At 55.2% G+C, this 22,364-nt stretch overlaps 2 protein-coding genes and 1 long non-coding RNA gene across 15 annotated transcripts; 1 reads left to right on the top strand and 2 right to left on the bottom strand.

Moving 5' to 3' along the window:
- Positions 1 to 285: 285 nt before the first annotated feature.
- Positions 286 to 8,721, bottom strand: MAMSTR (MEF2 activating motif and SAP domain containing transcriptional regulator). 13 transcript variants are annotated; one of them, XM_004271079.4, is made up of 10 exons: positions 7,892 to 8,721; positions 7,257 to 7,340; positions 6,087 to 6,125; positions 5,289 to 5,464; positions 4,926 to 5,110; positions 4,490 to 4,592; positions 4,082 to 4,276; positions 3,597 to 3,800; positions 3,464 to 3,518; positions 286 to 3,243 (listed from the first exon to the last, which is right to left on the bottom strand). In XM_004271079.4, the coding sequence occupies exons 2-10, from the start codon at positions 7,312 to 7,314 to the stop codon at positions 2,960 to 2,962; spliced, it is 1,299 nt and encodes a 432-aa protein (XP_004271127.2). In that variant the 5' UTR covers positions 7,315 to 7,340; positions 7,892 to 8,721; the 3' UTR covers positions 286 to 2,959. The 13 variants fall into 13 exon arrangements, with proteins under 13 accessions (XP_004271127.2, XP_033286435.2, XP_033286432.2 ...); XM_033430544.2 differs by having other exon boundaries at positions 3,464 to 3,800; positions 5,289 to 5,422; XM_033430541.2 differs by having other exon boundaries at positions 3,464 to 3,800.
- Positions 8,722 to 8,862: 141 nt separating this feature from the next.
- Positions 8,863 to 22,359, bottom strand: RASIP1 (Ras interacting protein 1). The gene is made up of 12 exons (XM_004271078.4): positions 21,988 to 22,359; positions 21,611 to 21,751; positions 20,331 to 21,010; positions 18,134 to 18,489; positions 14,408 to 15,061; positions 13,665 to 13,702; positions 13,276 to 13,427; positions 13,054 to 13,157; positions 11,419 to 11,662; positions 11,041 to 11,213; positions 9,849 to 9,996; positions 8,863 to 9,276 (listed from the first exon to the last, which is right to left on the bottom strand). The coding sequence occupies exons 2-12, from the start codon at positions 21,745 to 21,747 to the stop codon at positions 9,077 to 9,079; spliced, it is 2,886 nt and encodes a 961-aa protein (XP_004271126.1). The 5' UTR covers positions 21,748 to 21,751; positions 21,988 to 22,359; the 3' UTR covers positions 8,863 to 9,076.
- Positions 18,426 to 18,977, top strand: LOC125962727 (uncharacterized). The gene is made up of 2 exons (XR_007474386.1): positions 18,426 to 18,568; positions 18,664 to 18,977. It is a non-coding gene; the product is annotated as an uncharacterized LOC125962727 (long non-coding RNA).
- Positions 22,360 to 22,364: the final 5 nt, after the last annotated feature.

Here is a 22,364-nt window from a genome sequence, read left to right on the forward strand (position 1 = left end):
CTTCCAAGAGGTTCCTCTGACCAGCTTCTCCTCACCCTTTGCGTCTTGGCAAAAATATTTTCTCTGACCACCCTGTCCCATTCCCCTGCAGCTTCTGGTCACTTTCTAGGAGTCACGCCCCTCCTATTCCTTGTACCTTTGCCATGAAAATACCTATCACCCTGCCTTGGGACTCTCTTTGCAAATGTCTGAGCTTCACCAGAGCAGAGATTGAGGTTCTTTGATTTTTCAACCCTGAGGGTACGGGCTGTAGACATATTAATCTGATTTAAAACCCTACTCCAGGGGCTTCCCTGGTGGCGCAGTGGTTGAGAGTCCGCCTGCCGATGCAGGGGACGCGGGTTCGCGCCCCGGTCCGGGAAGATCCCACATGCCGCGGAGCGGCTGGGCCCGTGAGCCATGGCCGCTGAGCCTGCGCGTCCGGAGCCTGTGCTCCGCAACGGGAGGGGCCACAGCAGTGAGAGGCCCGCGTACCGCAAAAAAACCCCCAAAACCCTACTCCAACACCTCCTGTCTGTGTGACACTGAGCAGGTCGCTCTCCTTCTCTGATCTTTAATTAATTCATCTGGAAAGTAAGGAGGACAAATTCTACCTGATTGGTTTGGAAGACATCAAAGATTCCCTTTGCCTCATGGTAACGAGCATTTGTTCCCTTCCATTTTTATCTTGGATCCTCAATGTTCACCAGAGTTTACACACTTCGAGGCACTAGAATTGTCGATCAGCAGCTAATAATGGTGATTAATGTTTATCATCACACGTCACATGCCAGGTCCAGTTCATGGACATTCTCAGTGAACTCTCTCAGCCACACTTGGCTGTAGGTACAAATAAGGAAACTGACATGACAGCAAGCCAGGGTAAGTCACTGCTTCTAGGTCCTGTAACACATAACTAATCCACTGTACATTCCCACCTGTAGTGGACACTGTTGGCAGCCTGCCCAGGTCCCCTCAGATTCCTCTTACCAGTTCTGTGTACCCAACACCCGGCTTCTGTGTGCTTTATGCATTAATCATGGCTTTTTATTTCTGTATTTCTGGTGCTTTGACATCTGGGGCCTTGCTGACATTGGAGGGACTGCCCCTCCCAGGGCTAGCCAATTCCTAGAGGTAATAAAGGACTGACATGTAAGTATGCCTTTCACATGCAAAGCAACTAACCCAGAGCCCATACCCCCAACCACTTCCTTTATGGCATTCTATACTTCAGGTCACTATTCATCACCCCAGGGCCAAGTTCCAGGCAACTGGGGACAACCCTTACACCCCAGAGCCTGCTGAAATTATTCAAACTAGACAATCCTAAGCTTACCCTGCCTCATCTGTTCCTTCCCAAGGAAACCACAGTAAAGACTCTTGTCCAAGTTTCTCCTCTTCCCCTCTAACTCCTGACCGACCCTGGTGCCCTGCAGAGCTTGGCATGCCCCCTTCCTTTGGGATCTCTGAAAATAACAAACTATCTTTTCAATGGCAATTGTCTCCCGATCTATTGGCCTCACCATACCTGAATGATAATAAACCTATATTTTAAAACAGTTTGCTGCTAAGGGCTTACCCTGCAACCTTGTTCCCAAGACTGCCCTTGAGCTTGAGGTGCCTGGAGTTTATATCCTGCCCCCTTCTTGTGACCTGTGGCCCGTGACTGCCTAGAGGGGTGTAGTGGCAGGTCTCCGAAGACAGTGCCCAATGACCACGCCCCCGGTATTCATACATTTGTGTAGTCTTATCCCATATCATATTCAGCCTGGGCTACCTTGACTCGCACTAACCAATAAGATGTGGTGGAAGTGACGTTGTGCCAGTTCCAAGCTTAGTCTTTCAGAGACTGGAAGTTTTTGCTTCCTCCCCTAGGAATGCTCACTTTGGGGGGCCCTGAGCTACCATGTAAGGGGTCCAGCTACCTGCTGGAGAAAGGAACCACATGGAGAGGGAGAGCACTGAGACCAAACCCAGAATGAGAGAAGTCCAGATATCCCACAGCCCAGTAGGGTCAAGCCTACTAGCCATCCCTGCCCAGGTGCCAGAGGCACCTGAGTGCGCCATCTGGGATATTCCAGCCCAGCTGGGCCCTAAGAGGACTGCAGCTTTAGTTAACATTATATGGTGCCTCACTGAGCCCCGTCAATCCATGGAATTGTGAACAATCACAGACAGGAATTAAGACTCTAAATTTAGGGGCGGTTTGTTATTCAGCAATAATAAACCCAAACAGAGATCTCCCTTTGCCTCAAAGGTCCAGTTCCCTTTGCCTCAAGGTGGGAAAGACTCTACCACTTAATTTATCCTGCAGAGCTCCCCATGGGATCAGGCTAAGGCTGGGACTTCACCTAAAATCGCATTCTAGCTAGTCTTCTCCCCCATCGCTGTCCTGTTTCATCTATTCCTTCATTGGTTTCTCCTGGGAGCATTTCTTTCCCAAGTCATGGATACACAAACCTTGTCTCAGACTCTGCTTCCGAAAGAATCTGACCCCAGATGTGACACATCTGATTTTTCTCATCTCCAATCAGAAGCCAAGGGTCTGGCAGACTATTCTCTCTCCCTACTCTTCCCTGTCCCTCTCCTGCATCCAAAAAGCACAGACCACCTTCCAGACTCCCCAGCAACAGGCATCCATCTAGTCAGTGGGATGGGGGGATGAAAGTGGGAACAAAAACATCCAGGAGTTCTCTGAGGGGAGCAGCAAGCAGCTTGTTTTGCCCTGGTCAGCAGCAAATGAAACCTCTTTGCCCCCAACCACACAACCATGGAGGGGATCACATGGAGGTCAGGCAGAAGCCAGGAGGTTGGCATGTCAGCAGCAGTGCAGGGGCCAGGTGGGCATGAGAGTTGTCTCTGATTTTGTGTCTGTGGTGGGAGGGATTCTGCTGGTTGTTCCAACCTCTCCCTCAGGGAGTCTATCTCTGTGGCCTCTCCATCCCCACCAGTTCACAGTCCCTGGAAACCCCAAAATCCATCACCATGGATCCTCCAGCAGGTCCCAAAGCCTGGTGCCACCGGAATCAGATAAGTCAGCAGAGAAAATGCTGGGGGCTGGGGGGCCACAGCCCAGTGGGGGACCCCCACTCAGAGCCTCCAGCCAATCCAAGGAGTCGGTGGGGCCCCTGGGAGAGGGGGACGGGGAGTTCGTGGGGGATGGGAGCGAGGAAGAGAAGACAGATGAGAGGCCTTCAGAGTCCGGGGAGGGGGACAGCAAGTCGAAGGAGCCGGGGAAGTCCAGGGGAATGGGGGGCAGCATGTCTGTAGGGAAAGGAATGAAGCGTGAGCTTAGGAAGGCAGGGATCCGGACCCCAGATCCCTATTCGTCCTTTCCAGGAGTCTAGGCCCCCAGCGCATTCCTCCCTAGGACTCAGGAGTCCAGACACCTCAGGAGTCCAGATACCAACCTATTCCTCCCGCGAACACAGAAGCCCAGAACCTCGGCCCCCTTTCCCCCCAAATCTAGGACTTCGGCTCTTACCCTCAGGCTCCACCTGATCCTCCAGGATGTCATTGATGCCCCGGTTCGGAAGCAACTGTGGACGGGCAGAACTGGCGTGAACCTGGGACTCCAGCCTGATCCTGACTGAGACCCTAGGCCCGCTCCCTCTCACCTGCGCTCTGCGGATCGCTTCCTGCAGCTCCTCCTCCAGTGTCAGGGCTGTCGAGGCTGCTGCTGAAGAAGGAATCGGTACTGGAGCTGGAGCTGGAGCCTGAGCCGTCGATGCAGCCGGAGCCGGAGCAGGAGCCGGAGCCGTCACAAGGGTTTCCGCGGCACGTGGAGGGGGCAGCGAGTGAGATGTCTGACTCGGCTTCAACTAGAACGGCGAAGAGTTCCTATAAGCCGTGCCCACGGGGAGCAACCCTATCCACTCGCTACCTGTGGCTCCACCTCCTGATCCCGGCCCAGGCCTTCACTCATCCATGGCTCCCTTCGGCTTCGCCCCCTATTCTTTCATTGGCTTCCCTTCCCTTAAGATCCTCCCCCTTTGCTCTTAACCGCGCCCCACACACTTTATTGGCTATTCTTTTCTCGACTTCCCGCCCCGTCCCTCTTTGTCTTCTCCTCATTGGTCCACGCGTGTAGTCCCGCTCTCACCGAGCCCGGCCTCCCAGCGGCTCCCAAAGCCTTGCGCCTGAAGCGAGGCCAGGGAGCACCCGCCGGACCTTCCTCGCGCCGCGGCTTCGGCCGCTCGCGGGGCGGGGCGCCACCGCGCATGCGCTCCAGGAGCATCGACTTGGTCCCAGACACTGGGAGGCCCCGCAGGCGCAGCTGCTGCCGGAGCTCTGAGACCTAGGGAGGGAGGCGGAAAGAGGCCGTGCTAGGCGGGCTCCGGGGCGCAGGTGGCGGGGAGGGGGAGGTTGGAGCTGGACATTTGGAAACCGAGAGAGGAGGGACTGGGGACCCTAGGTCCTGGATCTCCAATGGAGCAGAGGCTGCAAGGTTAGACTTCTGGGTCCCCACTGAGCGAGAGGGCCAGCCTGGGAAGCTACTCCCCAAACTCACCGTCAGCTCCTCCAGTTTGAGAGTCTGAAGTTCCAACTTGTGTGGAGAGGGCGAGGGGCTGGGGACTCCTGGTGGGGAGGGAGTGAGGGGACTGAGCTTCATCCTGGCGAGAGTTGTGAAGGGAAAACAGGTTAGAAGGAGCAGAGAGAAAACGCATTCTGGAGTCCTCAAAGACAGGGGCTCATGAAGATGCAGGAAAGCAAGGGACCTGAGTTCTGAAGCTCCGCGAGAACAGAGGAGGCTAGTTCCGGTGCCTGAGAGAAGAGGAACCGCGGCAGGGGGCGGGGGTGGGGAGGAGGTGGCTCAGGCTCTCGGGGATGAGGTCAGGATTTCTGGGAACTGAAGGAAGAGGGGCCGGGGATTTGGACTCTTGCGTCCTGGGGGAAGAGGGAGCTGGGGGCCTGAACTTCCCAGAGAACAAAAACAGGGGTCATACCTAGGAGGTGGCTGCTGTGAGTTTGTCCATTCCCATGGAGGTGGTCCAGGGGGACCCAAGGCCGACCTTTCAGCCTGGGGGTCTGCCCTGGACCCTTGTCTCGGCTCTGGGGGCATGTACTGGTGGTATGTCAAGTTCTTCTTGGGCTTGGGCTCCCTCCAATATTGGGAGATCTTGGGAGACTCCTGAAAAAGCAGGTATGACGTCAAATGCTTCTGCTCCATTCCCACTTTCCTGCCCCAGAGCCCCATGAAAAGTATGGGGTCGGCTTGTCCCCATCAGAGAGGAGCAAAATGGGCAGCAGTAAGGAGGACAAAGGCTAGACTCTCAGGGGGACTTCCCTTCACTCTGGTCGAGACTCACCTTCTTCAGGGACCGCCAAGGGTAGTGTTTTGGCTCAGGGAGAAGGACCCCGGGGCTGAAGAGGAAAGGCGCTGGGCTCGAGGGTGAGGCTGGGGCCGGAGCCAGAGCCGGGTCTGCGGCTGAGATCCATGGATCTGGATCCGAGAATGGAGAGGCAGCAAAGGACCCTGAGAGGCCTGCAGGCAGCAAGCCAGGCAGGGAGAAACAAGGCTGCATGGGAAGGAGGACCCTGGAGGCCCCAGCCCCCCCGGGTGCAAGAGGACAGAGCCAGGGAGTGAAACCCAAGTGGCGGGAGCTGGTTGTCTGGACTCCTGGATCTAAGGGCAGAAGTGCTAGGGACCCAGAATTTTACATTCTGAAGAAAGGCAGGAATCTCCTCCTCAGTCACCGAGGGGTGTGGTAACTGAGGATCACAGATTCCTGGGGTTTTGCTGGGACAGGGGTGGGACCAGCACTCCTGGTTCTTGGGGAGAAAGAAGCTGAAAGCCACATCCTGAGATTTGTATGTGTGCCAAGTGTGGGGTGTGGGATGCCTGTCTTCTCCAAAGAAACAGGATCTGGATCCATGCATTTCATTGGAGTGAGAAAAGCCCAAGAGCAGGAAGAAAAGCTCCTAGGGGTGGGGCAGCCAGGGATCTGTACTCCTGGGTCCTGGGGAAGGGCAGGATGGGATTGCAATGTACCCTGGGGCATAGGGGCTGAGGCTCGGGAACCGAAACAAGATGTGTGGCAGCTGCACTCCAGGGTGCCCCAAGGGAGAAGGGCCGCCATCCCCTCCCTTTCAGGGCCCACACTTACTCGTGTCCTGATAGCGTCTGTGGATCCGAAGCTGGAGGACTGTGGAGGAAGGTGGGAGGAGAAAGGCGGGAAGGGAGTGTCCAAGAGCCTGGCCTGGCAGGCGAGTGTGAGCTGCAGTTGTTGGCAGGACACGTGTGCCCAGCCCCCTTACACACCCCGTGCAGGCGGGTGGGCGGGCAGCCTGCTCCCTTCCAGGGCCTCCTGCTTGTTCCCTGCCAGCACAGCGCCGAAGGCCAGAGCCGTTCTGGGGCCAGGAGCCAGCCAGCGGTGCAGGCAGGAGGCAGCCCTGCCCCCAACTCCTCCACCTGCCCCCTTCGTCAGCTGATGCCCACCCCATCCTCCGCCCAATCACCATCTTAGTGTTTGTACCTCGCCCCCTTTCATCCCCGCACCCCGCTTTGCACACGCCCACTCCCTTCTGCACTACCTCTGGGCCTCCCCTCAGTCGCCCCCTTTGCACACCCACCTTCAAACACGCATTTCCCTGGCCTCTATTTTTGCATCTACAGCACTTTTGTGCACTGGTACCCTTTGCCACTCTTCATCCTAGGCTCACTGTCTCGGCACGCACCCAGCCACGTTAACGCATTCAGAATTTGGCCCCCAGTTGTGGAGCAAGGATCTCTGCACATTTCTTTGTACACGTGCACTCTTTTGCACACTCCTTGCTCTTTGGTTACTGGTGTCTTCGCACCCACCCAACCACAGAAGCAGACTCATTTGCACACTCAAGTACACTCTGTCTACTCAGGACTTTACCTCCAGGTGTATCCACTTGCACACTTTTCACCTGTGCTGGGACCTGAAATGCAACCTTTGCCGCTTTCAAGGCTTGAGAGCTCATTGTCCCCTTGCCCACAGTTCCACACTGGGCGCTCCTCCGATTTGCACAGGTGTCAATTTAAGCCCCTGTTCCTTTGCAGTACCTGGTCCTCTGCACACCCACCCCTAGCCGCCCATTCCCCACTATTCACGTGAGCATTGCACCAGCCATTTGCACACTCACTGTCAACCACAACTCCACCCCTTTGCTGGGGCCTCCTTTACATAAATAATCTCTTGCACAGAAAACACATGCCTTTGGCATGTGTCACCACCCCCCTCCCATGTCACCCCGCCGTGCGGACTCCCAGACTCCCTTCCCTACGTGCACAGAGAGAAGACTCTCACCAGATCGGAACTTGGAGCGAATGATTTGGGAGCGCTGGGAGGAAGCCGCCAGGGTCATTGCCAAGGCTGGGATGGGCACCTGGACTGGCGGGGAGAGCAGGCCCCCCACAGGAGGCAGGGTCAGAGTGGAGGTCAGGAGGCGTCCCTTGCATGTGAACGCAGCAGGGAAAGGGCCTGAGGAACTTAGAGATGGGAGCGGCCTTGGGCCATAACTTCTGGATCCTGGGGGAGGAGGGGGCTGGGTGCCCAGACTCCTGGGTGAGAGGGAGGACGCGCTGAGGGCCCCAACTCCTGGAGTCTGGGGGAGGAAGGACCTCAGATCTGGGACTCCTGGGTCCTAAGAAGGAGGGCACTGGTGGCCTGGACCCCGGGTCTATGAAAGGAGAGGGAGGAAAAGGGGGTGAAGGGAAGGAACTCAATACTCTAAGGGGCCTAGAATCCAACAGCCTTGATCAAGAGGGGAAAGGGGACCCGATAGGTCCCTGGGGAATGGAAGGGTCTCTGCCACCTGCACTTGAGAAGGGCGTGGGTGGGTGTCAGCCGCCACGGTCTGTGGGGAAGGGACTAGGATCAGAGAGGTGACAGAAGAGTTAAGGCGGGTTCCCCTCCCACCCCCCACCCCAGGGGCTTCTCACCAGGTGGGCTCGGCTCAGCTGTGCTCTGGAGCGGGTTGAGTCCCGCAGTCAAGGCTGGAGGCGGCAGGTTCCGCCCTACCGGCCTGGGACCGCCTCGTACCCCCCTTTTGGGGGCGTGTCGGGAGCGATGGAGAGGGGCGGGGGGAGACGGGAGCCCCTCCTGGCATCCTGAGAAGGGGCGGGAGCGCGGACTGGGAGGGCCTGGGGCGGGGCGGAAGTCGGGGTTCCCGGCTCGCTCCTCCTCCACGTCCTGGGGCTGCGGGGTCGAAAGGGGCAGCGGCGGGAGGACTGACAGAAGCAGGTGCCAGGAGAGGGGCTCAGGGTGAGCAGCAGCGGCAGGTGGTCGTGCCCCGTCCCTATAGGCAGGTGCCACCTGTCGCTTACTTTTTCCCTGACGCAGCAGCCAGAGTCGGATTCAGGGGAGGGAAAAGTTCAAACTGGAGCCCCGAACTCCTGGGTGTGAGGGAGGAGGGGGCTGGAGACCTGAATTCCTGCGTTTGAAGAAAAAGAGGCAGAGGCTTGGACTCCTGGGCCCGAGGGAGGAGTGCGTTGCGGGCCCATACTTTCGGATGTGAGGGAAGAGGGATTCCAGAACAGGGACAAGAAACGTTGCGACTCATCAGTGTGCCCGACAGGCAGAAAGGTCCAGAAGGGGCTTGGGAACCCAGACTCCTGGGTCTGAGGGAGGAGGCTGGAGTATGGGCTATGGAAGGTCGAAGGGAGCGCTGGCTATTTCCCACTGGCAGGACTGAGGGCGTGATCTTTGGCAGAACAAGTTTAGGGCTCTGTCCTGAGATGCGTGGGAGGCCACAGTGCTCCTGGATTGGATTACATGCAAAAGGGCAAGCTGAGGCCGTGGCTATAAATATCACGGAGGATTCGGCAGGAGCCCAATGCTCCAGGCAAGGGCCCTGATGCCTTATTCCACAGAAAATCATCACTACCGCTCCCGAGTCTTAACAATAGAGGCATTGCCAATACCACAGATACCTTTATTGTTCCTGGCACTCAAATTCCCAAACCCATCTTCCCACGGTCCCATCCTCTACTACCCCAAAACTCAAACTCCCAGCATTCCACGCGGGGAAAACTACAACTCCCAGAAAGCTCTGCGCTCAGACAGGCTCTAGACTCTAGAGAAGCCGATGAATTTTCAAGGTTCGCGCGCTCGTTTGCTATTGGTTTTCAAGGAGGCGTGGCCACGGGAGGTCCGTGGCGGTGATTGGCCGGCAGTTCCTGCTGCTCAAGATCCCAGAGGAGGCGGCGGAGCCTGCGCAGTTCACGGTGCAGGGCGTCGTCCGTCACAGGACCGGTGAGGCTGAGGCGCGAGCTGCCCAAGGGCAGGATGAGGGGAGGATGGGAGGAGAAGCTTTCGAAGATGTCCCCTATGAGACCGAAGAAGTCGGAGTTAAATTCTGAAAATGGGCGTGAGGCAGCAGTGTCGGGGATAGCGGAGACTGCGTCACGCCCGAAGAAAGGAAAAAAACCCCGGCAACTACTGGAGCCGGGTCCCCTCAAACGCGACTCTTGGGAGTCCCCAAGCATCATGGGAGCTGTAGTTCAGACTATGAAAGGCCACCGTTGCCTGGGAAACGGGCGATATAGTTGGGTTCTTGGGTCCATTAGGGAGGAAGGACTGGGAACTTCGTTGTACAGAGTCCTTAGAGTGGAGGGGCCTGGAACTCGGCCTCCTAGGTGAGGAGGAAAGAGGGAAAGAGGGGGAAAGAGGCTGGGGATCTGAACCGCTGCGAAAAAAATAAGGAGCTGGGGGCTTGAACTCCTGTATCCTGGGGGAGAATACTGTATCCTGGGATCCAGCACTTAGATCCCGGGGCCGGAGAGGGTTAGGGGTCCAGAATCTTGGACCAGGAGGAAGGAGTTGGGGCTATGGATCCCTAGGTCCTGAGGACAGAAGAAAGCTGACAGCCCCAATGCCTCTGTCCCTATTTCTCCTCACCTGTGTCCACAGCATCTCGCTCTGCAGGGGGAGGATCCCAGGCAGGTGGAGGCCCGCGGCCAGGACCCAGCTGGTAGTGGCTGAGCAGATGGTGGAGCTGAGCAGGGGTCAGCGTGGGGTGGTCAGTTCGTAGGCTGCTCCATGAAGCCTGGTGGGAAGATGAGGTGAAAAATCCACGATCATTATGGGGCAGCTGAGAAATCCTAAGTGGAAGGCCCTCCATAGAAGAGGGCATGGATGTAGTGGGTAGACAGTGATGTCTGTGCAATGTTTTCCAGGTACTGTGAGACATGGTTGTCACCAAAGTGATAGTGGGAAAAGGCATACCCTCAGCTTTAAAAGAGAAAAATGTGATTTGCTTTGGAATACATGAGGAGGTAGGAGTAGGCAGGGGTGGAGAAGAAACAAAACTGACCATTAGTTTATGTTACTGTGTGCATAGGTGTTCATTATTCTACTGTGGCTACTTTTTGTAACTGTTTGAAAATTTCTGTACCTAACCTAGATCTAGGCAACAGAATCATCACTGTGGTTAAAACAAGAAACTCAACCCAGATTGCCTGGGTTCAAAAGTCCCAGGCTACTCATTACCTTCTTGCAAACCCTATGCCTCAGTTTCCTCACCTGTAAATTGGGGGAGAACAGGAACTACCTAACAGGGTTGTTAGGACGATTTAATATGGCAAGATTGTAAAGTACACAGAACTCTGACTGGTGCTTATTAAATGCTCTGTAGAAGTTTGATAAATAAAAGTAAATAAATGAAATCAAGTGACCTAGCCTGCCTGATTCTCAGTTTCTTTGTCTGAACAAAATTGTCAATTAATAACCTACTTCACGAGGCTTAGTCAGCATTCAGTGAGAAGGGCTAAACACAGTATCTGGCGTGGAGTTTACGTTCAATGAATGTTTTAAACGTCACATTCCTTGGTCCCATACCAGACTTCCTGAATCAGCATGTCTGAGGGAGGGGACCCTGGAAACTATTATTAATAAGTCCAACTGGGATTCAGATGCAGCCAAACTTGGACATTTATGTGGCTGGCTTCCTTCTAGTTGCTGATGCATCACCCATGGTGTCTGAACTGGGACTGGGGATAACATGGAGTCCAAGGGGAGATCCAAGGGTAAGCTGAATACAGAGGATGGATAAGTGGGACTGGGGACTCAGAGGTCAGGGGTCAGGAGTCACCTTGAGCAGGGAGGTGCGAGGCACACAGAGCAGGTTCACAGCTATGGAGAGTTTCCGGAAGAACTCAGTGGCAATGTCACCCAGCCCGGCCCCCTGCAGCCAGTCCAAGACAAGGTCCAGGTTGGTTCGGATTTGGACAGCTCGGGACCATTGATAGAAAGGTCGGCCTTGACCTGTGGGGGAAGGGTGTGAGAAGCAATGGGTGCACGGACTCTGCCCTCCTGCCTCCCAGACCTTTCCTATTCTTCAGCTTGGGATCTGGAGCTTCCTCTCCAGAGTCCCTAAAGATGAGGCCTGAGCCTCTGATGTGTCTTAACTGATGCAGGTCTCAGTGGCTCCTGTCTCTGCTTCCCGGACCCTTTCCAGACCAACCCTCACCTCGTTCCATCAGCGAGTTGAGGAGGGATGCATTGGAGAAGAAGAACAAGTAGCCGAAAGTCTGAGACACAAGGTCCGGGTGCAGCTCGCACTGGCTGGTCAGTTCCAGGGCAGCTTGAAACACGCCCAGGGTAGGTCTCAACCCTGGTGGCATGGCCCCCAGCTCGGCTCCAGGCCCCGGCAGCTCTGCCCCAGCTGTGAAAGGGTTACTATCCAGGAGAGCAGGCAGCGTTGAATACAGAGTCTGAGGAGACACACAGATGCGAACAAGGGATCGGACTACAACTCCCTGGAAGCTTCAGGGTAGTAGAGCATGAAGGTACTGGGGAGCTCCACCAAAGGCTTCTGGGAATTGTAGTCCATTCTACCTTCAACATCCCAAAGGTCTCCATGAGCAAAATCCTACTTTCCAGATAGGTTCCTAGCATTCATCAGGCCTGGGATACCTCAAGTTTAAGAAAGGCTTTCCAGAAGTGTCTTGGGTATTTTAAGACCACCTCTGATGTAGTTCTCAACAGAGACAGCTCAAGGAGGACAAAGGACGTTGAAAAAAGAGGCTCCCTTCAATCAAAGAATTATTTATCCAGAATTCCCGAAGGAAAGGAAAAGAATGGAGAGTCAGGAAGTGGGAGTGGGGTGGCAGGTAGCCAGTGGAAAGTGAGATCAGGCCAAGGACAGGAAATGAGGTCAGAGCCAAAGAAGAAATAAAACCACACTTGGCAGGGATGTACAGGAAGTGAAGCCTAGGAGGAAAGGGCTTCACAAATCAAGGCTGCTCAAGGAACATAGAGACTACCTGTCCCAAAATATCCCCTTTCATTCTACAGATAAGGAATGAGGCCCACCATAAGACAGAAACCCTGAGAATTCCAAGAAGCAATATTAAGTTCAAGAGTGCAGGTGGTGGGACTTCCCTGGTGGCACAGTGGATAAGACTCCATGCTCCCAATGCAGGGGGCCCAGGTTCAATCCCTGGTCAGGGAACTAGATCCCACATGTGTGCTGCAACTAAGAGTTCACATGCCAAAACTAAGGAGCCCACCTGCCGCAACTAAGGCCCAGCACAACCAAATAAATAAATATTAAAAAAAAAAAAGAGTGGTGGTGGGGGACTGGGGCAGGAAGCAGGCCCTACAGGATGGGCACTCCAGGGAGAAAAAGGCTCGTGGCTCAGAAAAGGGAATGAATTCAAAGCTATAGGAAGTGAGGTCAGCAAACACAGAAAGTGAGGACTGAATAAAGAGGTTTAATTTAAATGACAGTGCCTAGTATTATTTGATCTATATCTATCTATCTATCTAACTTATCAGTGACTTAAGACTGGACTTAGAAAACAGTAGCTTGAGAAAGTGGTAACAGTGATATAACCAGGCAGTGAAGTCAGCCTATGAGGAGGGGATAGTTGCAGAGACAGGAAGAGAAGTCAGGAAGGCAGGAAGTGATGTAAGCTCAAACAGGAACTGGTACCAGAACAGCAAAGTGCGAGGTGGGGGAGGGGCTGGGACATGGGAAGTGATGTCAGAAGCAGGAAATGTTGCTAGGTCAAATAAGAAGTGACACCAGATGTAGTTCATGTGATGTAGTTCAAACAGGAAGTGATGCTACACCAAACAGGAAGCAGGGATCAAGGCCAACCTTGGTGAGGTAGTAGACAGACTGCTGGAAGGTACACATGATGACCTCATCCAGGAGGGCCATAGCCTCGTCACACAATTCCAAGTCATTGCAGAGCTGTGGGTCTGAGGACAGGCATAGGAGTGAGAGGGAGAACCAGAGGCTGCCAGGCAGAAGCCCAGGTCCCCAGGTGCAGGGAACGGCAGGAGGCTTGGACAAGCATGGGCCTGGGTCAGAGCTCACCCTCCTGGTCGGCCTCCTTCTCCATCTGTAGCACCTTCTCCTGCACAAAGCTCAGCAGCTCCGTGGTGTTGGCCATCCATAGCATGAGTGGCCGCAACTCCACAGACACAGCCTCAGGGGTCAAGGGCACCTCAGGAACCCCCTCAGGGTGGCTGGGAAAAGGGGAAGGGACTTGGAATCCTTGCCCAATTCCCCCCCCCCCCCAAATATGTCCAAGCCCCGAGATCTGGGTCTAACTGGAGTCAGAGTCCAACCCTCATTTCACAACTAGAAAAGTTGAGTCCCAAAGAAGCTTGCACTAAAACATGCATGGAAATGTGAACATAGAACTGGCTGCGAATCCTGACCCCCACATCACTCTAGACCCTTCTCCCCAGAGTTTCTCTTACTTTTCTGGCTGACGGTCTCCAATTTCCTTAATCTTTTCCTGTGGAACAGTAAGATCAGAATTAAGGTGAGGTGGACGAGGAAGAGAGGCCTATGAGTTAATGCCCTGAGTTTTCCTTTTTGACAAGAGACTCTCCCCAATTTTCAAATGGACTCTGATCCTCAAGCTTCAGAATAGTCAATCCTCTTCTTACAGTTTAAAACACACACACCTATGATTAATGGTGGTCTGTCTCCCTTTAGGTCTACTTCTGCTCAAATGGAGTTTCCCCCTATTCAAAAACAACCTCCTAAACCTTTCTTCTAACTAGGCCCCAGCTCAATAGGATGGAACTTTCCCCGCCTCCCCCACCCCCAACTCTGAATGGCTTCTCCCTGGCAGTTCCATCTGCTGGTCCAGTGGGTTTGTTCTCACTCGCCTCCAAGAATGGTCTCGCCCACTACGGCTCCAACCTTCAGGGATCTCTGCCCCTACCCCATCTCCCAGGATGGTTTCTTCCAATATCCCCCGGCTGCAAAGATAGGTACTACTGTACTGTCTTCTCTTAAAGCACTGTGGATTAATCCACAGCTCCCAGCATCCCTTGGGGCCCCTTGCTTAATAGCCCAAGCCCCCGCCTGAGGTATCCTGGGAGATGTAGTTTTGTCCTGCCCAACTACGGAACTAAGGTTGGAGGTGGCTAGAGGAGGCTCGGGAAAGGACTTGGGGCGCAGATGGGACTGGACGCAGGTTGGCAGTGCTCACCCAGACAGCCTCCTTGATGAGACGGGCCAGGCGGCCCAGCAGGCGCGGCAGGTGGCCCAGCTCCAGCTCCCGAGCTGAGTGCTGCACACACAGCGCCAGCAGCGTGGCGGGCCCCAGGGGTGGCAGGTCCCCGGCGCCGGCGGCCGCGGCACGCACGATCTCACCCAGCAGCGCCTCTTCCTCGCGCGGCCGAAAGCGCAGCACGGGCTCGCGGCCGTCCAGGTAGGCCGCCAGTGCCTCACCACGCTCCTGCAGGCCACGGCCACACAGGCGGCAAGAGAAAGCCCAGCCGGGGCCCGGCGGTGTGGCCCCGGGGCGTGCGGGCAGCCACGGAGGCCTCGCCGGCCCCGCGCCCCCAGCGCGGGGGTCCTTGTACATGAACAGGAAGTGCTCACCAAGCCCCAGCAGGTCGCCCGGATGCAGCTCAGTCTCCCGCAGCAGGAGGCACCCATTGTGTGTGACCGGGGCTCCCCGGGATGGGCGCACCATCGCCGGGGGCTCAGGACCTGCGCGCACTGTGCAGTGACGCGGCAGGATGTCCGGGGCGTTGAGAAAGGTGTCTACATACGGGGCTGGGGACCCACCGCGGGCCGAGGAGTTCCCACCCCGGCCGAACACGTGCTGCTCCCGAGTCATCACATACACCACGAAGTCCTGGAGGGAAAGTGAAGATGCACTAAAGGACACCACCCACGAGGACTGGATGCTTCTGAGGAAATCCCTTACCCACAGTTGACCAGACCCCTTGAATGAGCACTTCCAAGGAGATCTCCTGGGATCCCAAAGGACTCACCAATTACCTCCGACCTCCCATGAGTGGACTCTTCAAAGGCATTTCCTATGGTGAACTGTCCCATAACATCCATCCTGAAGACTGGATACGAGGAAACCCCTTTCTTGACATGGGCTCTACCATTTCCCTCCCTCAAAGAATGGATGCTTCCCGGGAGATCTTTTTCCAATGGATTCTCCCATCTTCTCACCTCCTCTGAATGGACTCCTTCAAGCCAATCCCTTCCTACAGTGGATTCTCCCATAACATCCAGCCCAAAGAATGGGTGCTTCCAAGGACACCACATCTCCATTACTAAAATGGACTGTCCCACTACCCTCACCCTCTAAGAATGGACCTTCCCAAGGAAACCTTCTTTCTCCTAGGAACTCTCCCATTTCCCTACCCTAGTCCCCACTTGCCCATCATTCCACCCCTGTGATGGAGGCTTTCAAAGACATTTCCCCTTCCAATAATAGCTTCTCTCAATATTCCCAAAGCAAGGATACCTTTAAAGAGACTTCCCCTTTGAACAAAGGTTTCTTCCAGTATCTCTACCCCATGAATGTACACTTCCAAGGAGACCCACTTTCTGTAATGGACTCTCATTTTTTCCCACCCCATGAATTTACTTCCAAGGAGCCGTAATTCTACAATGGACTCACCTATTCCCCCCACTCCCAGGATGGAGGATTCCAAAGACACTCTCCCTCCCATCAACGGATGCTCTCAATATTCCCATCCCCAAAAAGGACGTCTCCAAGGAGATCTCCATACAGTGGCACTTCTAGTAACCCCATCTTATAAATAGATGTTTTCAAGGAGACCCTCTTCTTATAATGGAGTGTCCCATTTCATCCACCAGATGAAGAGGTGCATTCCAGAAGACCCCTTCCTAAAAATGACTCTCCCATCTGCATCCTATAAAAATGGAAGCACTCTGTCTGACCCCCTTCCTAAAGTAGACACTTCTGTTCCCCATTCATGTCTGAGAAAACAGTCATCCTGATATCCATAAATCCCCTCCCTACACTGAACTCTCTCCCACTACCTCCACCCCATGAATGCACATTTCTAAATTTCCTTACTACAATGTATTGGTTCATTTGCCTCTTGAGAAATATGGATCTTTCCATATTTCTGATCACCTTCTGAAGGTAGAATCTCCTATTTTTCATCCCTGTCTGGAGGAATGGAATGATCCTGAATACCCGAACCCCCTTTTTACAATGGGCTCCCCTGTTCCTTAACCCAAGAAGGGATTCTTCCACTGCACCTCACATGAACTCTCACATTACAGACACCCATGAATAGATGAATGCAAAGAAATTCCTCTCTACAAGAGATTCAACAATTACTCCTGTTCCCAAGGAACGGACACTTCCAATGAAGCCTCTTACAAAGAAATTTCTCATGAATCCCATCTGAAAGAATGGATGTTTCCAATGTTTCCCTCTCTTCCCATAACGTACTTTCTTATATTCCCAGAATAGATCCTTCCAATTTGACCACCTTTCCTATATAGAGCCTCCTATTCACCAACCTTGTCTGGAGGAATGGGCTGTTATAATATATACAAACCCCTTCCTACAATGAACTTTCCCTGTCCTGTTGCCCCAGCAAGGAAGAATGAATTCCTCCAATGCAAGTTCTTTGAATAGTTTTAACCTCTCACCCATATACACAGCCAAGTGACCTAACCCAGATGGATCCCTCTCTGAGAGTAAAAATGGAACTGTTCAGTAAACTCCACCACCTTCCAGAGTGGGCTTTCCCATTGATTCCAGTTGTACCTGTTGAGCTTGGCTGTACCACTGTTACCCAAAGGTGGACAAAACCATAAGAATGATTCTCCTAATTATCATACACACACACACACACACACACACGAATATTTCCAATAATACATTACACTTCTTTAATGAAATAACTTACCACTGGCCCCCAACCACTAATCCTTTCTTTCTCTTGTTCCCCAACACTCAAACAAGTTCTCCTATTGCCACTCATATATGTAAAATAAGAGTATCACTACCACCTGTCCCCATCAACAATGTTCACAATCGTTCCAAAGTAAACCATCAACTTAAAAAAATGATTTAGGGACTTCCCTGGTGGTCCAGTGGTAAAGAATTCGCCTTCCAATGCAGGGGACTCGGGTTCGATCCCTGGTCGGGGAACTAAGACCCCACATGCTGCGGGGCAACTAAGCCCGCGTGCTGCAAAGTACGGAGTCGGCGCGACACAACTAGAGAGAAGCCCTTGCACCGCAACGAAGTGTCCGCGCCCGCAACAAGAGATCCCGCATGCTGCAACTAAGACCCAAGACCGCCAAAAATAAAAATTAATTAATTAATTAATTAAATATTCTTTAAAAAATGATTCAATCCACTCCTCCTAAGACAACATAGGCTTACCCCGAACAAGATTCCAGGCATCAATCAAATTATCTCCCTCCCCAGAAGATACTCTTCCATTACTCTCCCTCAAGAAAGAGAGGCCTCCAAGAAGATCTTTCTAAAATAGGCTCTCCCAGGAGTTACGGCTGGGCATGGACTAGTGGTTAGAATTCCGGGCTTTCACTGCTGTGGCCCGGGTTCAATCCCTGGTCGGGGAACTGAGATCCCGCAAGTCGCACAGCGCGGGAAAATAAAATATAAAATAAAGTGGGCTCTCCCATTCTCCCTGGAGGAAGACACTGCTTTCTCCCAACTTTGAAAGAAATGAATCATCGCCTACTTGCCCCTCCAGTGAAATCCTTCTCCGACATCTATCTCCACCACTCCCATTCTCTTCTCTGATATTATCTCCTACTCTGGAACCTGGCTGGGACCATACCTTCCAACATACCTGAGACTAACGCGACCCACGGGATTCTGGGAGTTGTAGTTTTGCCGCCCATTCAACCGAAGGGTGGGGCATAGGTCTCTCTCGTTAGGACAGGTTGCGCTTACCTGGGCGTCCTGGTAGCCCTGCAGCAGCAGGAAGTAGGGGCGGTTGCTGGGGGCCTGGATGAGGCACTGGGTCAATTGATCGAAGTCGCCGGGGTCTACAGGTCCGATTTGGGCATCGGCTGCCCCTGGGGCCATGCTAAGTGCCTGCTGCCTGCGCTCCTGCTGCCGCCGCCTCCGACCCTGCAGACTGAGCTCCGATACGCTGCGCCGCAAGGACAGGTTTTCCGAGCGCTCCTTGCCCCCGGACCCAGCCGAGGGCCCTGACCCCGACCCCGGGCCAGGACTGGCCAGCGCCGCCCCACCTGACGCCGCGCGGGAGCGGTTCTTCTGTGGCCGCCACGAGGGGGCGCCCGTGCCTGCCGAGAGAGATGGAGAAAGATGAGACAGAGACTGGAAAGAGCTAGAGATTCTAAAGAGACAATTGGCTGCAAAGAGGTGAGGCTGCTTCCCACATTTAGGTTTTTGCATATGCTGTTCCCTGTGCCTGGAACATACTTCCTGCTTGACTCCTACCCATCTTGTAATTTCAGCTCATAAATTCATTCATTCTGGGCTTCCCTGGTGGCGCAGTGGTTGAGAGTCCGCCTGCTGATGCAGGGGACACGGGTTCGAGCCCTGGTCTGGGAAGATCCCACATGCCACGGAGCAACTAGGCCCGTGAGCCACAACTACTGAGCCTGCGCGTCTGGAGCCTGTGCTCCACAACAAGAGAGGCCACGATAGTGAGAGGCCCGTGCACCGCGATGAAGAGTGGCCTCCGCTTGCCACAACTAGAGAAAGCCCTCGCACATAAACGAAGACCCAACACAGCCAAAAATAAATAAATAAATAAATAAATAAATAAAAAATTCATTCATTTTTTCAGTTAATATTTTTTGAGCCCCTACTATGTGCCAGGCACTGTTCTAGGCACTAGAACTGTTCACGAAGAACCGAGAAGATACTGCCCCAAGGAAAGCAGAAACCACCTCCTCTTGAACACCCTTCCCTGACATTCCAAGTCGAAGCAGAGAAGGGCACCACTGGCGCTCCGAACTTTGTCACACACAGCCCTGGCATCTAGTAGGTGCCCAGTGGAAATGAGCTGAATGAGTGAACTGATGTTTTTCTCACTGGGCTGTGAAATCTAGAAGGTCGGGAACTTGTCAATGTCCCCACTGTATTCCCCCAGGGCCCTAAATAATGTGTGGCCCACAGAAGGTGTTCAGTGAATGCTTTTTGGAAAAAAAAAAAAAAAAGGAAAAGAAAAAAAGACAATGATGGTTATAATTGCATTCTTTATTTAGCAACTACTATGTGCCAAACCCTGTGCTAAACCCCTTTATATGCATTATATCATTGAATCTTCGCCTAGGATTTTGCTGGGTTTAACCGGCGAAGAAAGCCCATGAGTGTAACTGCTACACCACTCTATCTCTCAAAGGGAGACTCGGGAACAGAAAAGCTGTGAGAAGGCTCCCTGAGCAGACACTATCTTTGTGAGCCCAGCCCCACCCCTGCCAGACTGTGCCCCCTCCTTTGTTATTTCATCACAGGTGCACCTCCTGTTCCAGGCCGGGCCTTCTCAAATACTAGGCCCCCAAGTAGCCTGGTCGTTGGCCAATACAAATACCGCTTCATTTCCGGTGCACCACCCTCAAGCCCCCACTCAGGCTTTGCAGCCAACCCAGCCTAAGGTCACCTGGTCCAAGGCCCACCCTTCTGAAGCTCCGCCCTTTCTTAGGCCCTGATCTAATAGCCCATTTCTTCACCTTCCAAGCGCGTCCCCCTTCTAGCTTCCATCCACATAGGCCCTGCCCCTCACGAGCCAATTCAGCCTACTACTGAGAGGCCATCTGCCATCAGGACCACTCATCTGCCCCGCGCAGTATCTCTGCCTTCCTATTACTCCATTCCGAGGCCCCGCCCCAGCATCGCAGGCCCCGCCCATCAACTCTGCACCTATCCCAAGAGCAAAGTCCTCGGGCCTAGGCCATCTGGCTGACCTAGGTCCTGCCCCACCTCCGCCTTCCCCTAGACCCAGTGCTATAGGTCCCGCGCAGTCCCCGTCCCGCGGACCCCTCCCCCGGCGCCCGCCATCCTGTCCCAACAGTCCCTCAGGCCCCGCCCACACTGGATCCGCCCCAAGTCTCACCCATCCCTCCGCAGGCCCCGCCCCCAGAATCCGGCTTCCCCACCCCACCCACCCCCAGCTCACCGTCTCCGTCTGCCGCTCCGAAGGCCTCCTGCTCCAGGCGGCGCGCCTCCTCGCGGCCGCGCAGCTCGAAACGCCGCGCCCAGCCGGGCCGCGCCCGCCAAAGCTCCTGCACCAGCAGTGGGCGCTCCGAGTCGCCCAGAACTCGCAGGTGCTCCGCCCGCCACTCGCCGCTGCCAATGGTGCCCGCCGCGGGCCGGCCCAGCGCGTCGCACAGCGCGAAGGCGTCCACGCAGCTGCTCTCGCCGGGGCCGCTGCCAGGGCTGCCGGCCAGACCGTAGCGCTCCAGCGCCTCGGCCACCAGCTCGCGCGCCGTGGAGCGCGCCGTGGCCAGCACGCTCTTGTAGTTGGCGCCCGAAGCCAACCCGGCGCCGAAGATCTTGAGGACCCCCGGGGGCGCCGTGGCGCGGGCGGCCAGTGGCGGCTCGGGGGCCACGCCCGCCGCCAGCTCCGGCAGCTTCTTCTCGCTGGCCCAGCGCTGCGCGGCCCCCGGAGTCCCGGGGGCTCCCGCGCCACCGGACCCCGTGGTCCCCGAGCCCCGAAAGAGCTGAGAGATGCGCTTGGCGCGGCTCCCTGAGGCTCCCCCGGCCGCCTTGACCGCGCCCACTCGCCGCAGCTCCACGTGCGGCGGCGGCGGGGGCAGTGGCTCGCTGCTGCGGCTCCCCGTGTCCGAAGACGAAGACCTGGGAGCCCACCGGCGAGCAGAGACACGGGAGAGAGAACCAGAAAGACATGCAGAGACGGGGGTAGGGGTTAGAGAAAGAGAGAGGTGGGCAGAGACCAGAGTGGGGGGGGGCGGGGAGGAACAGAGACCCAGAAAGGGAGGGACAGACACCCAGAGATAGTGGGGGACAAACACCCCCAGAAGGACGAGAGACGCGAGGTGTATAGAGATGGGGGGTGGCGTGGGCAGAGGCCAGAGGCAAAGAGAGAGCGAAGGAGAGAAAATAAATAAATAAAGGCGAGTCCCACAGAAGGAAATTCCAAGAGGTGAGCAGGGAGAGGAGGAAGGTGAACCAAACCGCTACTCCTACTGTGTCCCTATCCCCGTGTCCACTGGCCGAAGCCCATCTCCAGGCCCAGCACTTCCCTCACCGGACCCTATATCACTGGGGCCCACTGTCCCCTACCGCCTGCCATCTCACTTGCCCATTCAGGACAGGAACTGGAGCCAACTCTTTCCGGTTCCCTGGCATTACCCAGTGCAGGGACTGGGTCATAAACAGGGACAGATGGGAGGCAGGTGGGGCAGGGGCAGGAGCCGTGAGGAGGTGGGCACTCACTTGACAGAGACAGCGCTGGGCCAGCGTCGACCCAGCTTGGCCAGTTGCTTCCTGGGAGAATTGATCCACAGGCCCACCGGGAGATGGAGCTTCCCAAAGCGGGGGCTTCCGCCCTCCTTCCGCTCACCAGATAGCATGGCCCTAAGGGAGGGTGGATAAAGCCCCGGCTCCTGAGGCCTTGAGAGGTAGGGATGGGGTGAAGGGGGACCTGGACTCCTGAGTCAGAGGGAGGAGGGGTCTGGGACCCAGCCTGCAGAATCTGGGCGGAGGAGGGGATGGGAGCCCGGATTGCTGGTTGCTGGGATAGGGGGTGGCTGGGGACTGACTCCTGGGTCTGAGGGAGGAGGGTGCTGGACTCCTGGGTCCCCAGCTCTTACCCTGCTTCGGGTCCCGGCAGCACCCGGGGGCCCTGGCTCCGCTTGCCCTGGTTGGTTCCTGACCCCGCTGCTCCTGTTCAGCCTTTGCCTCTGCCCCAGCTCCCAGCACTGGGTGGGGGACAGGAAAAGGCAAGAGGAAACCGGCAGGAAGAGCGGGGAGGGGGCGTCCTGTGAGGGGACCGGGCCTGGGGGAGGAGACCTGGGGAAGGCTGGCCCGGCCCCACTCCTTGATTCTGGAATTACATCGCAGCCAGTTGGCCCCTTCCAGGACCCACAGGACCAGGTTCCCAGCCCCTCCTCCCTCAGACAGAAGACCATCCCCAGGCTTCCCTAGGGGAACCAAAAGTTAGAATCAGTCCGGAGGAGTGAGTCAGATA

Source organism: Orcinus orca, chromosome 20, assembly GCF_937001465.1.
Source record: "Orcinus orca chromosome 20, mOrcOrc1.1, whole genome shotgun sequence".
NCBI classification, from domain to species: domain Eukaryota; kingdom Metazoa; phylum Chordata; class Mammalia; order Artiodactyla; family Delphinidae; genus Orcinus; species Orcinus orca.

Bases quoted from the DNA above. Each gene is read 5' to 3' on its own strand.
- MAMSTR (XM_033430536.2), bottom strand. From the start codon at position 6,441: ATGGTGATTGGGCGGAGGATGGGGTGGGCATCAGCTGACGAAGGGGGC. The intron at 4,593-4,925 runs GTATGACCCCTG...AACTCTCGCCAG, and splicing joins TCACAGCAGCCACCTCCTAG to GATGAAGCTCAGTCCCCTCA. The intron at 3,801-4,081 runs GTGAGAGCGGGA...TCGCCGTTCTAG, and splicing joins CCGCTGGGAGGCCGGGCTCG to TTGAAGCCGAGTCAGACATC.
- RASIP1 (XM_004271078.4), bottom strand. From the start codon at position 21,747: ATGCTATCTGGTGAGCGGAAGGAGGGCGGAAGCCCCCGCTTTGGGAAG. The intron at 13,158-13,275 runs GTGAGCTCTGAC...GCCTGTCCTCAG, and splicing joins GAAGGAGGCCGACCAGGAGG to ACCCACAGCTCTGCAATGAC. The intron at 9,997-11,040 runs GTGACTCCTGAC...TCTTCCCACCAG, and splicing joins CTCGCACCTCCCTGCTCAAG to GCTTCATGGAGCAGCCTACG.